At 46.7% G+C, this 17,500-nt stretch overlaps 1 protein-coding gene across 3 annotated transcripts in view; it reads right to left on the bottom strand.

Moving 5' to 3' along the window:
• The window catches only part of LOC135115038 (uncharacterized), a 54,638-nt gene that overhangs the window by 14,584 nt on the left and 22,554 nt on the right, over window positions 1-17,500 (bottom strand). Inside the window, exon 2 of one of the 3 annotated variants that reach the window (XM_064031481.1) lies at window positions 13,113-13,812. The exons of the other annotated variants lie outside the window; for them this stretch is intronic. Within the exon in view, the coding sequence (XP_063887551.1) occupies window positions 13,113-13,582 (470 nt within the window). The 5' untranslated portion in view covers window positions 13,583-13,812. The remainder of the gene's footprint in view (window positions 1-13,112; window positions 13,813-17,500) is intronic. 3 annotated transcript variants of the gene reach the window in all.

Raw genomic sequence — 17,500 nt, 5'->3', positions numbered from 1 at the left:
TGCATTTTTCTAATTTTTGGGCGAACATATAAGTGTGACATCATGGTTTATTGCATGTTCGTGGAGTGGGTGGCTGTGGGTGGTGTGAAGTGATAGCGAGGCCGTGCAAGGTGGAGGAGAGAGGGTGGTGGTGACGGGTGGGTGTGAGGGAGAGGCAAGAGCGGCGCTACGGACGATGTTACCATAGCGCGCAGCGTGAGGATGACCCTTACCGCCCTCTCCCCTAACGGTTGCTTCCCTGAGTCACCACCCCCTCCCCCATTCACCTCCTTCCTCTCCCTCACTCGTTCTCTCCCTTCCTCTTCCATGTTCCTCTCCTTCACCACATCTCCTTTTCCGTGTCTCGTCTCGATTCCCTAGGTGTCTTCGCCCTCCTCAACGGTCCTTCCTCCCTACCCCCTCATTCTTTCCTCCTACAAGTGTCATTTACACCACTCCTTCATAAAGTCCTCTCCTACCCCACGACGACGACTTTCCTGAGTTTAACCGACCCCTCTTCCATTTATCCACCTTCGCCACTCCAACCGCTTCCAGTTTCTTTCATCCTCCCACTCCACCCTTCAGTCCAGCCCAGCAGTGGATGTTTGTAAGCTAAAGTTAAAAGGTCAGCCAGACAGCATGCCTCTCCCAAGCTCCACGCCCCGGAATCCTTCCCTACCCCCCACCCCCCAGCAAAGATTCCTGCACCCCCACAACAAACCGTCATATCCAGTCTGTATTATTATTATTATTATTATTATTATTATTATTATTATTACTACTACTACTACTACTACTACTACATCGCTGCAGCTGATATTATTGTCTTAGAAGTGACCAACAGCTGCAAAGTGGCGCTGCAGGGGCGTAACGTGGCTAGCTGAAGAAGAAGAAGAAATATATAACTCATCATCACCACTACGCATTATTCCAACTGTCGTCAGCGGAGTGAAGGAGAGGAGGAAGGGACTGTAGCAGGGGACGGGGAAGAGGGAAGGGGGAAGGGGAGCGGCGGCTGCGTGGGGGCATGACAGGTTGTGAACAAAGATGACGAAGCAAGAAATAGACAAACACTGCGGCTCGCTAAAATTGCGGAGGAAAGGGTAGGAAAGGGGCAGGGAGGGGAGGTGCTGGGTGTGGGGGTGAGGAAGGACAAGTTGTTCAGTGGGGGAGGTGGGTGGAGAGGGTGAGGAGGCGAGGGTTGAAGGAGAGGAAGTAAGCGGAGAGAGAGAAAGTGAAAGAAGTGGAAGGATAGGAATGTCAGCGAGATAGTAAAAGGAGGGAAGGAAACGCTGGCAAGACCGGATAGAGAGAGAGAGAGAGAGAGAGAGAGAGAGAGAGAGAGAGAGAGAGAGAGAGAGAGAGAGAGAGAGAGAGAGAGAGAGAGAGAGAGAGAGAGACCACAACCACATTGCAAATTCAAGTTAACTACTAAATTCGTCGTTTTTCCACTAGATTGTTTTCAGACGGGACCACGAGGGACATTAACCTCTAGTATTTGTGCGCACACACACACACACACACACACACGTCAGGGATTGTCTGAATTAAGGTATATTTTATCATGATTATTTTTCTCCCCAAGGTAGACTCCGCTTAAACATACAACATTCATCTCTCTCTCTCTCTCTCTCTCTCTCTCTCTCTCTCTCTCTCTCTCTCTCTCTCTCTCTCTCTCTCCAGGGTACATACATAACGCAATTAGAGCCATAATACTAAAAGGAGACAGCAGTAAAAGGAAACAGGAGAAACTTATAACATTTCACACTGTAGAAAACACACACACACACACACACACACACACACACACACACACACAGCTAGAATAGACAGGCAGAGAGATTCAGAGACAGAGAAACAGAAAGGAGCCGTGCGGGGTGGTCGCTGGTCCGTGCAGGTTTAATTGGGGGAAACGAGAAAGGAAAGAACAGGTGGAAGAAGAGAAAGGCGGGATGAGTAGACAAAGAGGCTGATTAGAAGGGGGAAAAATCTGAGGAGGCTCTCTCTCTCTCTCTCTCTCTCTCTCTCTCTCTCTCTCTCTCTGTCGGGAAGCGGAAGGGAAGAAAAAAAATAAAAATAAGAAAGAAGAAGCGAATATATGAGAACTGTGTGTGTGTGTGTGTGTGTGTGTGTGTGTGTGTGTGTGTGTGTGTGTGTGTGTGTGTGTGTGTGTGTGCCCCCGAGTCCAATGAACGATCAAGGGCAAAGTACAGAAATTCGAAAAAAGAGATAAGACAGATAAGAGATAAACTTTGAGTATACGCCTTGAGGGAAAGAAATGGAGGAAGATTAAAGAACGGAAGAAGGGGAGAAGGGAGGGAATGGAGAGGAGGATGAACAGAGTAGGGAGGGATAAACTGAGATGAGAGATGCTGGGTATAGGATGAGATGATAGGGAATAAGGAAATGGCAACGTGATGATGGTGGAGGAAAAGGACAGAAGAAAAGGAAAGACGAAATGTTGAAGAAGGAATGATGTTGGTATTTAACTGAAGAAGCCAAGGGGAGGGGAAAAGGAAAAAGAGGGGAGGGAAGAGATGGGGAGGAAAATGATAGGGAAGGGGAGGATGTTGGTGGTAGAGTGTAGAGTGTATGGCAGGGTGGAGAGGTGAAAGGGGAGGGGAGGGGAAATGAAGGGAATGGAAAGGGGAGAGAGGACAGACAGCACAAAGGGCGGAAGGAAGTACTCGGTAAGGAAACGTTCCCTACACGTGATCTTCCCGTTCTTTTTTTCCCTTTTTCTTTCTTTTTTGCTGTCGGGAAAACCTAACCCAACACACACACACACACACACACACACACACACACTTTCCTTGCTTCAGCGGTCGTGAGCAATAAAGCGACCCCAATCAGCCAGCGAACACATTCAATAGTTATCAGGGAAATAAGGACCTGACACCAACTTTCACCTCCGCCACTCGTTAGAGGATCATAATGGTGGTGGTGGTGGTGGTGGTGTCGAGGTAATTTTCATCCGTTACCCAGGGAAATAAAAACGAAGTCAAGACACAAAGAAAGATCCGCATTGGTATCAAGAAAGCATGCAATTATATGAACCGAGATGACACACACACACCCACAGTCTCCCATCCCCACCCCCCCCTCACACACGCACATGATCCCTCTCCTCTTACTCCTTCACACCCCACCACTATGCTGTACCTTCCCTAATATTACTCCCACAAGGTCACTCGCAAGGTAGCAAATACACGTCTCAGGTAGGCAGCCTCCCCACGCCTCTTCCATTTGGTCTGCTGCCGCGGTATGTATTCCTCCGCCACCCACCCGCTCTTTAAGTTGTCTGCTTGTCAAAGGTCTTTATCCCTTTCCTGATTTAGCGACCAGAAAATAGCAGAGAAGGAAGAGGAGGAGGGGGGGGGAGGAGTGGGAGAACAGCTACCGCCACCACAACACCAGATCCTGACTTGTGCACTGTCGCTTCTCACAGGGGAGTTCGCGGTGGTGCCTGTCTGGTTGTTGTTGTTGCAGCTGCGTTGTTTGTTGTTAAGTCATGCCTTTGTGTGCGTCACGAGTGTGCAGCGTGTGACGGGGGAGTGGTTTGTCCTGTTTTTTTCGAGTTACGTCTGGAGCCTGCTACCGTCTCCTTACCTTCTGCTCCTCCTCCGCCTCTTCCTCGTCTTTAAACAACTTATCGGTTACGAGAGTCAAATAAGCAACAAAAAACCTCCTAGTAGTTATGAAGTTATTATATTCATGGTGTGTTCTTAGTGGGCGTCGAAGGTGACCATTTACGTCTTCATGTATTATGGCCAAGGCCGCTCACACCTCAGCCTCTCGAGCGCCCGCTACTGGCCGGGAGGGGAGAAAAAAGTCCATTGTGATTGCTAATAAAGAACGGGATGAATATTATACTATCAGTCTAATGAAGGGGTGCTAAAGGACACACACACACACACACACACACACACACACACACACACACACACACACACACACACGAATCTTGTAAAATAAATTAACATCGGCCAAAGTAGCAACAGCGAGAATAGAAATAATAGTGGTAATTCTTATAGCAACAAAAACAATAACAACGACAACAACAACAATAATAATAACAATAAAGAAATCATCACTACAAGCCAGGGTGACATCCCTCTCAGAAGGCAGGTAGTCGAGGTTAAGACGCCACTCCTTGTCTTAAGGAGGAAACAAAAATAGAAGAGGGGAGCCCAGACCCCTCGTCCTGTCCCTTTTAGTTGCCTTTCACAACACGCAGGGAATACACGAGTAGAATTCTGCCAACTCTGCCGTGGCGTGGAGGTAGCGTGGCCAGGCCGTGTCCACCCTACTGCTATTACATCACGTTCTTATTGTTGTTGTTGTTGTTGTTATTATTATTATTATTATTACTATTATTATTATTATTATTATAATTATTATTATTATTACTATTATTATTATTATTATTATTATTATTTTTGTTTATTATCATTATTATTAACATCATCATGGTTTAGCTAAAACGATCAACAAAGACAAACAAGTCACACTTTTCCTATGGTACACGAACAACAACAACAACAAAAGAAAACGAGTTGGTGCTTTTCCAAGAACATGCGCCTCGGAAGCGCCTACTTACTCCAAGCGGTGCACGACGGAAACAAGATCCCTCTCCTTCAGTCTTCCCCTCCACTGTATCCAACCCCCTCCGCCAAGTCCACCCGAGTCTCCACACGAGTGCGTCTTTACTGCAGTAAACAAGCTTCTATAACAACGTTCTCTGGGTCACGTAGACACACCTCGCCCACCTGAACAACGAGACATGGGTGCCGAGGATGACTGCCCAGTGTTATGTCACCCGCCCGAGCCTGCAGGGGCATCAACACTCGCCTCTGTGCCGCTGGGTGTAACTTAACCCTGGGCGGGACGGAACACGATAAGGGCATGACCTGGCATCTAATTAGGAAAGTCTGTCCCGCGCCCTTAAGACTGGCGATGCATCCTGCTGCTCCTATTTTTGTGACATCACTGGGCTGCCACTCCCTGCTCCTTCATTTCTCCCAATTCTTAACTCTCTGCTTTCTCACCCCAGATCTACATCTCCGTTCCCTCGATTCTCTTCCCAGGTCCTCCTTCATGCCTCATTTCCATCCTCCATCTCCACCATTCCTCTTCTTGTTTCCTCATCACGTATTCCCCTCTCATCCCTCCCTCACTCCTCTTCCTGGTCCAGCCTGGTCATGCACCTCCGCCTCAGGGGCTCCCGATAAAGACACGCCCACCACCACCACCACCAGCCTTCCTCGCAGCGATGTGGCGTAACAGACACCTGGGCTTTTCTGTGGTTACAAAAAGGATAAAATGCTACGAATACAACTTAAATGAATCGGGAAACACAGACACTTGCGTCCGTCTCTTGTCAGAAGTATTAAAAGGAAGAAACTAATTCGAGATTATCCTGCTTACTGTTTGGCGTAGTAGCGGAGTCGTGGTGAGGTCAGAAAAAGCAACACAAAAACTGGCGCCACAAAAGTTATCATTGCAATCCACGTCTTCCTTTATGTGGTAGCAGGACTAAGTACGAGCTGCATATATTAACTTTTTTTTTCTCCACTAACGGAGGCGGACGAAGGACTGACCATCCCACCCACACCCACTTATGTATACACTACACCTACCCACCCACCCATACACACACACACACACACACACACACACACAGGGGACCTTCTAAAGCCTCTCTAAAGAGGACAAATAACAGAATGAAAGTCCCTAAGCGATTTCACTGCTGAGATGACTTGGCACTCCTGAAGGTGTACGAGGAGGAGGAGGAGGAGGAGAAGTGGGAGGAGGAGGAGGAGGAGAAGTGGGAGGAGGAGGAGGAGGAGGAGGAGGAGGAGGAGGAGGAGGAAGGCAAAAACAGACACAAGACGAGCAGGCGATATCGGAAAACAGATAATAACGTCTTACCAGTGGAGCCAGAATCTGCCCATCTTGGTCAGCAGGTCCTGCAGGTTGTCCATTGGGCAGTGGAGGGACGCGAGGGGAGTGGAGACGCAAGGCCGCCGTGAGATGCAATATAACAACACAACAACAACGCAAAGCAACACAACGTTATACCAAGGCCACTTCTGCACGCGCCCAGATCACATATATTCTTTTGCTTTTACTAAGATTTTTCTCATATTGTTCAAGTTCTTTTACGGCACCGCTGGAGCCGCAGAACGCTACTTGCATGTGATTTCTGCATTATTTACCTGCGCGGACACACCTGTAATCAAGAGGCTCCGTTCAGTGATGGGCGAGGTGACGCTGCTACCGCCGAGGCTCAATTATCGAGGAAAAAAAAAAAAAAAAACAGCTTTCATCCCGTCCCATTCCAAATAAATATTGAAAACAATTTACCTTCTTCTTCGACCTTGAGGGACAAAAAATTCTAACACCAATGCCGTCACGTCTATAAAAAGAAAAAAAAGAGAACGGATCAAACTTCCAGCGAACTGGGAAACACGTAACTGACCGTTCAAACCACTTACTATAAATGCGAGAGAGAGAGAGAGAGAGAGAGAGAAAAAAAAAAAAAAAACAGTAAGTGAAAACAGCCGTCATGACTCTCGAATGATTACGTTAGAACACTAGTGAGATGTAATTCATAACGTGAACTTCAATGAAAGGTTGGAAAACGAGAGCGACCATTAGACCAAAACAATGACGTACGTAACAGGGTCGTGATAAGAGAGGAAGAGGGGGGAGGAGGAGGAGGAAGGAGGAGGAGGAGGAGGAGGACACACGTAGACTGACCTACCCCTAAAATGTCATGGCATTTGTAAATATTACTATGTCGGGAAAATATAAAACGGAATTAATGCCACCACGAAATGCCATGAACAATTTTTGAAACACCTGAAGGACGAGAGGATTTCAGCAACTCTTCGTGACCGCAGAGGAACAGCAACACTCAGCAGAGTCTTGCGGGGCGGGACACAGGCACGTCTTCCAAAATTAACATAAGAAAATAAAAAAAAAAAAAAAAAAAACACACAAAACAGGTTCCTAAACTATAAATTAACTAACAATAAAAGGAAAAATCACAAAAAAAGCTGTAAAGTCACCCTCAGCGCCGCGCCCAGAAAACTAGGGAAGAAAATACAAACAATAAAAGAAAACCCGCTGGTCAATCCTTACTGTTCTCCCAACCGCTGATTGCTGGACGGACAAATTATACGACTAACCTGAATATTACTTTTTTACCTCTTCATATTTACTCTCCCTACGTGTAGCGAGACGTACAATAAAATAAAAACAAATAACGTACAAGAATAAATGACCCAATTAAACGAAGGACGGTGGATCACAAGTAAGTTCTCTTATGGTATAACTCTTCCTTAGATACGCACGAAAAAGGTCACTATGGTTACGTAAAGAAACAGTGATGCAGAGTCTCAGGTTTTATAGTATTACTCTTTTTCTTTATCGTTCACTCTTTCTTTCTCTTTGTCTAGTTTTTTATATGTGGGGGAGAGGCTGGAGGGGGGAGAGGGGCGATGGAGTGAGGGAAGAAGGGTGATGGATGTGGGGCTTAAGGGAGGGGAAGGGAGGGGCGCTAAGTAAAAGGTCTTGAGGACGGGACCCTTACACACACACACACATACATACACACACACACACACACACACACACACACACAGTGCCATGAGAACCGAGACAACTGTTGCTTCTCGGGAGTCTTCTCTCTCTCTCTCTCTCTCTCTCTCTCTCTCTCTCTCTCTCTCTCTCTCTCTCTCACGCACATTGAAAATCCGTGCCAGGAGCCTCCTTGCTTCCCTCCCTTCACCACCACCACCACTCTCACCTCCCCCCCCCACCACCACCACCACCACCACCATCACCAACAACACCCCATTCACTTCCACTATCTACCGTCACCTCTAACCCACCTTGTCCATACCTCCTCCCTTCCAACCATTACTACGACCTCTACCTCCACGCCCACCATCACCTCCCGACCTCCATCTCCACAACCCCGCTCCACTACCAGTCACCGCCACTCCCCACCATCACCTCCAGACCCCACCACGCTACTTAAGCTACCTGTAACCCTTCCACCTTCGCCTCCACGACCTCCACCTCACCTGTACGTAGATAATTTATATTCATCTCACCACCTTTGTTAATGAAGTCGATAAAGTTAAAGTTTAATGAGTTATCGTTACCTCAGCTACAGCATTTGTCTTAACATGCTCTACTCGGTAACAAAAAGTCAGCCGCTTGTCTTGAGTTTATTATCTTCTGATGGCCAAGACGAGAAGTGGTAATCTGAAGGAGCCATTATTCAAGTCCACATGGCCGACTGTGTCCCTTGAGCGCGAGGCAGACGATGGAAACAACAGGCACTGGGAGGTGGGGGGGAGGGGGGGACGAGATTGGGAGGAAGATAAGCCTCAGTATACCGTAAGGCCCACACACACACACACACACACACACACACACAGTAATCCTGAATGTATATCTATCGCAGAGAGAGAGAGAGAGAGAGAGAGAGAGAGAGAGAGAGAGAGAGAGAGAGAGAGAGAGAGAGAGAGAGAGAGAGAGAGAGAGAGAGAGAGAGAGAGAGAGAGGAAAAAAGATAACAACCATCTTCCAGTGCAAACAAAAAGCCAGTGAGCGACAGCCTCGTCTCGCTCAACGTGTATTTAACGCTCGGGATGATTTTCTTCCTAGTTTGGCTTTGGGATGATAACAGAAGGGGCAGTTACTTTTCCACCTCTGACTATGAATGACGAGTAAGTTCAGTTAATTAATTGCAAAGTAGTATAAATTTCCGTAAACAGGATCTCTCAGACTCCGCACCTTTATACCTGTGACTCATTATGTTAATTAAGCCTCACGTCGACGCCTCAGGCCATCAGATATGAGTGCAGCACAATGTCTCCACCTGCAGCAAGACAATACCCTCATGTCACTTTATTTACGTGGGAGGAACGCGGAAAAGACCGTTGTACATTATAGTCAGCATTATTCATTCCACCGAGCGTTGCAACATCACCACCACCACCACCACCTCCACCTTCTCAACCTCCATCACCACTGCAACGAGCTCCGGTAACTCGAACCATGACAATAACACGTTACGATATGAACACCCTTCCCTCGCTCCTCTCACACAGCAACTGCACGCGATAAGGTACCAAACGCGGAGGTCTATGACTCTCCCGGCACCTGTCACGCACGGGGACGGGGATGATCAACACGCGAGAGTTAAATCCACGCAATGCAAGAGCCTCACTGCAAGCCGCCACCTCCGCACACCACCACAAAGTCCAACACACTGCACGGCGCGCACACACACCACAACGCTTCGCCGCCACCGTCAACACTCGCCTACCGTCTCGCTTGCTCGCTCACTCGCTCTTGGTTGCGGCGGGATACCAACGCGTCAATTCAGCCACCGCTTTAACGAGTGTGTTTCCTTATAAAAAGCCCTTGTGGTTTCTCTCATTCTCTCTTTTACTTCTTTAACGGTGTGGGAGATAACGCTGTATGCGAACGGTAGAGGCGAGGAGAAAGTAGCGTAGGGGTAATTAAAGATGTTTGAGGAGGAGGAGGAGGAGGAGGAGGAGGAGGAGGAGGACATATGATGATAATCCTGAGAGCTTCACCTGCCGTAGAGAGCAAGCGAACAATAGACAAGAAAGAAAAGTTTACAGAGGAGGGGATGGCGCAGACAGGCAAACGTTGTGTGTAAGTGTGTGTGTGTGTGTGTGTGTGTGTGCGCGCGCTCGCTCGCTCGGGAAGACCTTGACGGACCGTGGACTCGAAAGAGGACTGGAATCAAAGGATGAGATGGGAAGTTATGGTTGGCTGACTGGCTGGCTGACTGGCTGGCTGGCTGGCTGGCTGGCTGGCTGGCTGACTGACTGGCTGACTGACTGCATTGCTAACTGTTTGAATGACTGAATGACTACCTGACTGATAGACTGACAAACTGGCCGAATGGTGGATTTGCTGATGTGATGATGAGTGACTAACTTCCTACAGCTGACACTCTGAATGGACTTGCTGATGTGGTGACTGACTGACTGACTGCCTATAACCGACTGATGGGCTCGCTGAATGGCTGACAGAGTGAAAGACGGACTTATGAATTAGCTGAATGAATGGCGGACTTGTTACCTGAATGACTGGCGGTACTGACTGGATAACGGACTAACTGACTGACTGGCGGACTGACTGAATGGCCAACAGACTGAAAAGGCAACTTAATGAATACCTGACAGACACAGACTAGGAAATTGCCACAGAGAATCCCCATGTGGTTGACTTCTGAGTAAAAATATATCCGGCGCTGAACAAAACCTGCTGTGTGTTGCCTAACCTTCTCCTCCTCCTCCTTCTCCTCCTTCTGCTGCTGCTGCTCCTCATCCTTCCCCTCTTGCTTCTCTTTATCCTTCCACTCCTCCTCCACAACCTCCTCATCCTTCCCCTCACGTCACCATTATGTCATTGGAACCCCCGGCGATGAGAACCATTTAAGCAAACACCATTTAAAGCATTACGAATTTTTTTACTATTTAAGGAGTTCGTGTCTTGGGCAACTTTCTTCCCTTCCGTGAGTGCCAAAGGAGGATGAGTGTTTGGTAAGTAACCAAGGGGAAGTTTATAGGAAAAGGAAGTAACGTAGGGAAAGGTAATAAAATGAACGGGTTAGTAGGATAAAAGTATAAGAAATTAACTGAGAGAAAGGTAGCAGGGATAGGAATGATAATAGGAAAAGTTAAGGGAAAAAAAAAAACGTACGAATCAAGGTAAAGGTTAAAGGAAGAGTGTAAGGAAGTAACCGGTGGAAAGACAACAGATAAGTTAATAGGAAAAGGATATGAAAAGAACTGACGGAAATATAATGAGTAGAGGCAAATCAACAAGCAAAGGAAATGGAAGTAGTAGAATAAATTAACATGAAAAGGATAATGAAGCAACTGAAGAAAAAGGCAACAGGTTAAGACAGGTAACATGCAAAGGATGAGGAAGTAACTGATGAAAAAGGTAACAGGAATAGATAGGCCACATGCAAAAAGATAAGGAAGTAACTAAGGCATTGGTAATGTTAACAGTACAGATAACAATTGATAGAAGATAAAAGGAACAGATAGGCAATACGCAACAGGTAAAAACAGTAACTGAGAGGAAGGTAATGTTAACCCTTTCACTGAGATACGAAACCAGCACCAGAAGCAATACATGAAATCCTTATAAGCATCTACAGGAAAGGAGATTAAAAAGAATAGATTTTCCAATTTCTACACGATTGAAAGATTAGAAATGGATGTAGAACAAGTAAAAGTGATTAGTAATTAAGGAAAGGTATACCAAATAACAGTCAAAGGGTTTTAACAGTGCAGAGCAAAAGAACTATTCCCCTCTCGAACAGGTAATGCCGCTCGGGTGGGTGACGTCAGGAGATCCTTGGAAGAGTCCCACGCAAGGTTTCCTCACACAGATGCATTGAGCTCCCGAGACACGTCCACTTGTGCCGCGCTGGGAAAGAAAAAAAGGGCGGTGTTCTGAAACGCTTTGCTCCCTCACTATGACTATTTTCAAAGGCCACCGAGATGAAACGCCGGGTTCTCAAGTGTTTCTCCTGTTGATAATGTGGTAATCTCGCTACTTTATCACTAGAACCATAAAAACACACTTAAAAACTCGTGTAACTTCAACTATAGAGAGTCTTTTGGAAGTAGTGGAGGTGCAGTGCAGGGAAGTTTCAAAATACGGTTCGATGCCAAACAATCACGAGAATCAAGGAAATATCAAGACTGTTATACTTTCAAAATGTAATCTCGCTACTTTGTCACAATAACCACAAAAACACACTTAAAAACTCATGTAACTTCAAGTACATAGAGTGTTTTGAAAGTAGTGGAGATATGGCGCAGGGAAGTTTCAGTTCGATGCCAAACAATCACGGGAATCAAGGAAATATCAAGACTGTTATACATTTCTCTATTTTCTTAGGCGTGATCTTGACCTCCGTGCCTGGTACAGTGCAGCAGATATTGTTTTCCTTTTCTTTTTTGTGTTTATATCTGGACGTCGTGTCTCTCTCTCTCTCTCTCTCTCTCTCTCTCTCTCTCTCTCTCTCTCTCTCTCTCTCTCTCTCTCGCTCACATTCTTCCTTCTTTTACTAGTTACATTTTTTATTTTTTTTTATGTTTCTTTTGTTTTCTTTGTACATTCTTCTTTTTATTTTCTTATTTATTTTATTTGTTCTCTTAAATTCTTCCTTCTTTTACTAGTTACGATCTTTTTCTTCAGTTTTAAGTTCGATTTTGTTTTCTATCGTATATTCTTCTTTTATCAATAACAATTCTTCTCCTTTTTGCTCTTCGGATTTTTTTTATTTGCTCTCTTACGTTCTTCCTTCTTTTACAAGTAGTTTTATATTCAGATTCCCTCTTATTTTCTCTTTCTTGTTTTCTTCTTCTCTTACTAGTAACGGTGTTCGATATTGTTTTGTTATATTTCTCTTTCACATTCCTTTCTGTTTTATTACTGATGATATTTTCTACAGTATTGTTATCATTCTTGGACTCGTTGTTTTCTCTTCAATATTTCTTCTTTTAGCTGGGTCCATATTTCCTCACTTGGCAGACCGTAATATTCGTGCCAAAGCGGTACAATGTGTTGAAGATTACTGGGAGGCATTTCTTTTTTCCAGCCGGCGAATAAACATGGCCAAACAAAGAAAAAGAAAGGGAAACAATAAATGGACACATATCGCCGGCTGAGGGAAGTTAATACTCATGACAAAAAAATAATGTAAAAACCCCGAGTAACGGCACCTGGGCGTCCCAAGCTGCCCACGAGATTAAAGGTTTGGTCTTTACACAGCGTCTGCGTCACGTAACTGGTGCGTGTCTTAAGTTTAATCAAAGGTGAGGTACAGCACGTAGCCGTAACACAGCAGCAGCACACCGCGCCTTTGGAGTCCCGTAACACTTGTGTCACTGGAACTCATTAAAACACCATCACCACACCTTACCTGGGCTGCTGCTCCACCACCTCGCGGGAACAAAGGCCCTCCGCCGTGGGACGGCGGAAGAGGCCCTTCAAGACACGTAGAAATAGACAGACAGACAGACAGACAGACAGACACAGACAATGGCTGTACTTACTGCTGGGCCGGAAGGCTTTTGCCATTTTCCCGAGGCACAGGTGGAGGCGTCCCGAGGAGCCGCTCCCTCGGCGGGGATTCCGGGGGCAGCGGGGGCGCCTCCATGGGCGTGGCCACCTCCAGGTTTGTGGGCGGCGGCGGAAGAGGCTCATCACTGATGAGAACTTCTCCGTCGGGGATCGGTGGCGGTGGCGGCGGCGGCAGGTCAGGGGTGGACGAACGTGATGCGGCACTGGTGGGCGGCACCAGGTGGGCGGCGTGGGTGGAGGAGGGATGCGGGAGAGTCGCCGGTGACCTTGAGAGCTTGGGAGAGGGGGGCGTGGCTACCGTGGGCTGCTGTGGTGGGCAGGCGGGCGCGGGGGGGTGACTTAGGAGGGTCAGGCGCCGGGGGCTTCCTGTAGTAGTAAGGGCGGGCGGGGGACAGGTTGAGACACTCGCCCCCAGAGTCCTCGATGCGCCTCGGGTCCACATCTGAAGGGATTCTGTCGGAGGGCTCGGCGGCGGCGGCGAGGTTCTGAGCCGAGGTGTCGGGGTTTGGTCCGTGGAACAGTGAACGCAACGTGGGCTTTTTGGGTGGGCGTTCTGGGGGGCGTGGCGGGGGGTCTGAGGGGTGGGAGGGGGGAAGCGAGGGTGGCCGGGGGGCTTCTAGCTGTTGGGTGGCTAGGGTGTCATGCCCTGCGGAGGTGCGCGAGGTGACGCCACTGCAAGGAAACAAAACTAAGTTAGCTTACCACATCAACAGTACTGCAGGAGAGAGAGAGAGAGAGAGAGAGAGAGAGAGAGAGAGAGAGAGAGAGAGAGAGAGAGAGAGAGAGAGAGAGAGAGAGAGAGAGAGAGAAATGGGAAAGATGTGTGGGGGGGGGTGGGGAAGGGGGCACGTAATGAGGAGGGAGAAAGCGGAGGGGAAAGCAGATAGACATGACAGGCTAAGAGATAAAAACTAAAAAAAGAAAACAGGTGAGAAAAGAAACTAAAAGATGGAATAGAGAGAAGAGATAAGAGGAAACGGAAAAAAAAAAAAAACGGAGAAGGGGGAAAAGCTGCAGAACAGGATGAACGGGATGGAAAAGATGAAAGAAACTGAATAAATCAAGAAAAACAATGGAGAGAGGGAAGCAAAAGGAGGAAGAGGGATAAGGGAGTAAAGGAGAGACAGGTGGGAGGCAGAACAAGGTGAGGGCATACAAGATTTATGGAGGATGCAATACTCTAATCCTTACTGTAACGTGCTACAAGGTAAGCCACCACACTTACCTCCTCCTCCTCCTCCTCCTCGATCTAGTTTTCCTACTCCTCCTTCTCCTTCCAATACTTATTCCTTACCCACACTTACAGCATTCCTTTCCCTCTTCGTTTTGTCTCCCCCTTTCCTCCCTCTCCCTCCCTCCATTTCTCTACCTGTTTCTCCTTAAATCATTGCCATTCTTTTCCTCAATCCATTGTTGTTCCTTTTCCATCTAGTGCCACTTCTCTTTTTCCACCTATTTTCATCTTTCTCCTTCAAGTGTTCCCATTTATAGCCTTCTCTTCGTTTTGTCCTCTCTACCCTTTTCCTCCTCCTCCTCCTTCAACATCATCCGCAGGTTTCACAACATTCTCGATATTTAATTCGTCACCTTCTCCCCATCAACCTCAGTTCAATCACTGGTTCTCTTTCTACATTCCTTTTGTCAACACTGAATAGATAATGACACACAAGAATCCACCGTCTTGGCATTTACTTGCTTACTCAACCTGGACAAAATTCCTGGAGATACTATAACACACAAAGGGACAAACGTGTCATGTTTATATGTAATTGGGATGTGTAAAGTTACAATATTCACATACTTGACAAATATTTAAAAGGAAAATCGTAATGAAAGTAAGAAAGAGGTTTTATTCACGTTTTTTTTTTGTTTGAAAGTGTAAGAAAGAAGGATTATTAAGTGGTTTGGGTTGCCAGACATGATATGTAAACAAAAGCTAACGAGCGAAGTACGTAACAGAAAACGCGAGGCGGCAGACGAAGGTGGTCCCGTGATTTCTATGTCACGTGTACACATCGTTGATTGACGGCTGGCACACACACACACACACACACACACACACACACACACACACACACACACACTTTCTAAATAGGCCATTAAGTGCATGACATCGGCATGGTGTGTGTGTGTGTGTGTGTGTGTGTGTGTGTGTGTGTGTGTGTGTGTGTGTGTGTGTGTGTGTGAGTATGCGCGTGTGCTCAAGACGTGAAATAGTATATGGTTTTAACGAAGAAAACGTCTTGCACGTGCGCGCACCTACACACACACACACACACACACACACACACACACACACACACACACACACACACACACATCCGGGAGTGAGTCATCCTAAACAAGACGACTGCAGTTACTACCTCAGCGCATACGCGCGCGCGCGCGCACGCGCGCACACACACACACACACACACACACACACACACACACACACACACACACACACACACACACACACACACACACACACACCGTAGACAAATAAAACATTAGGGGGAGTTCAAATACCCATCATCCCTCAGTGCAACACACACACACACACACACACACACACACACACACACACACACAAATAAACACAACCAGCAGTGTTCTCTCGCCTCACAGCGTGTAATTACCTAAGGAAGGAAAGTTTACCCTTCAGTATATTTATCATCTCAACCTAACCTCGCCGCTATGTCACCAGGTTTCACTTGCTTCACCAGAGAGAGAGAGAGAGAGAGAGAGAGAGAGAGAGAGAGAGAGAGAGAGAGAGAGAGAGAGAGAGAGAGAGAATGGTCTAAGTAGTGAAAGGAAAAGTTTACGCTGCACTCCACTCTTCCACTAACCCTACTCAAGGCTCCCTTGTTTCTCTCACTCGATAAGACACTCCGACCCTTATCACCAAGCTACCCGTTTCCCGCTATCTGTCTGCTATCATTGCGTGTGCTAACGGACGCTGGATTAATGAAGCAGGATGGAGCCTCCACACACTGTACGTTAATTAAAGTTCCCAATGTGCTGGGTTAATGAAGTACTTTGTGTTAATTTAGCGGCGCACGTCAAATGTTTTAGTTAGGGGTAAAAGGCTCCATTTTCTTTTCCGCTTCTACCTCGGGAGTTTTCTGGGAAACTATACTAAGACGGTAATATGTGCTTGGGATCATCATAATATTTTACAGAAAGGCCTAAACTGAAAAAAAATTATCACTTACGTCTTTAATAATAATAATAATAATAATAATAATAATAATAATAATAATAATAATAATAATAATGACAAGATCATTTTTGACATTTTCTGAAGTAACCACATTAACTTTTCTTCGCTAATATTCACGCGAGACAGAACACACACTAAGGAGGAGGACAGAGAGAGAGAGAGAGAGAGAGAGAGAGAGAGAGAGAGAGAGAGAGAGAGAGAGAGAGAGAGAGAGAGAGAGAGTATAGTTAATGGCGCTCCTTAATTAATGAGATGGTAAAGGGATCCTAGTGGCGCCTCAGGCCAGACCCACACAGCAGTGGCGCTCCCAGCAAGGCACCGCAAGGCCGTCTCACACTGGGCAGCACGAAGGGAATGAACACCGCCACTCAACCCACCACTCATTATTAGATCGTACCCAAACACAGTAATACAATGAATAATGAAGTAGGAAGTGTTATCTAACCACCAAACAGTCTCTAATTGCTTATAACACTAATTACTAGGTAGAAATTATGTGTTTGTGTTAATTAATGTGTTTAGCGCTAATGAATGTGCCCAGGTGCGGTGCGTATCTCAATAAGGCACGCGGCGAGGTCCCTCAGGGGTTGAGAAACATCCAAATACCACGCTGTACCTGGGCGGCGGCGATGCGGCGAGGTGGGCAGGTGAATGTGAAACGCGGGAACCTTTACTGTTTAGGTCAGCTGGCTTACTGACCCGCAGTCCCCTCCACTAAGGTACGGGCACACCCACACGCTTTCCTATCACCTGCCTGTGACACACACACACACCAACACACACACACAAACATACGAGTATATAAAAATGATACCACAAGAACAAGAACAGCAATAACAACGAAACTAACCACACACACACACAGACACACACACACACACACACACACACACACACACAAAAGGAGGCGACAGAGGTGAGAATATATTCATCTCTCTTTCATTTCCTTATGAAAACGTGTTGCCACTGTGAGTTAAAGGGCAAGCAGGGGTTCCCGTACTTCACCTATGATGCAAAGGTGCGTGTGAATGCGTGGCAATACCTCCCCTTTGCGTGCATATAAGTAAACTTTCTCCGGCCGAGTGAGAAAATGTATAACACTTTTTGCGCAAACGTCACTGACACTTATCAATAGAACATCGCTAATTCACTCAG

Source organism: Scylla paramamosain, chromosome 28 (assembly GCF_035594125.1).
Source record: "Scylla paramamosain isolate STU-SP2022 chromosome 28, ASM3559412v1, whole genome shotgun sequence".
NCBI lineage: Eukaryota > Metazoa > Arthropoda > Malacostraca > Decapoda > Portunidae > Scylla > Scylla paramamosain.
This window is presented reverse-complemented; position numbering and strand designations above follow the sequence as displayed.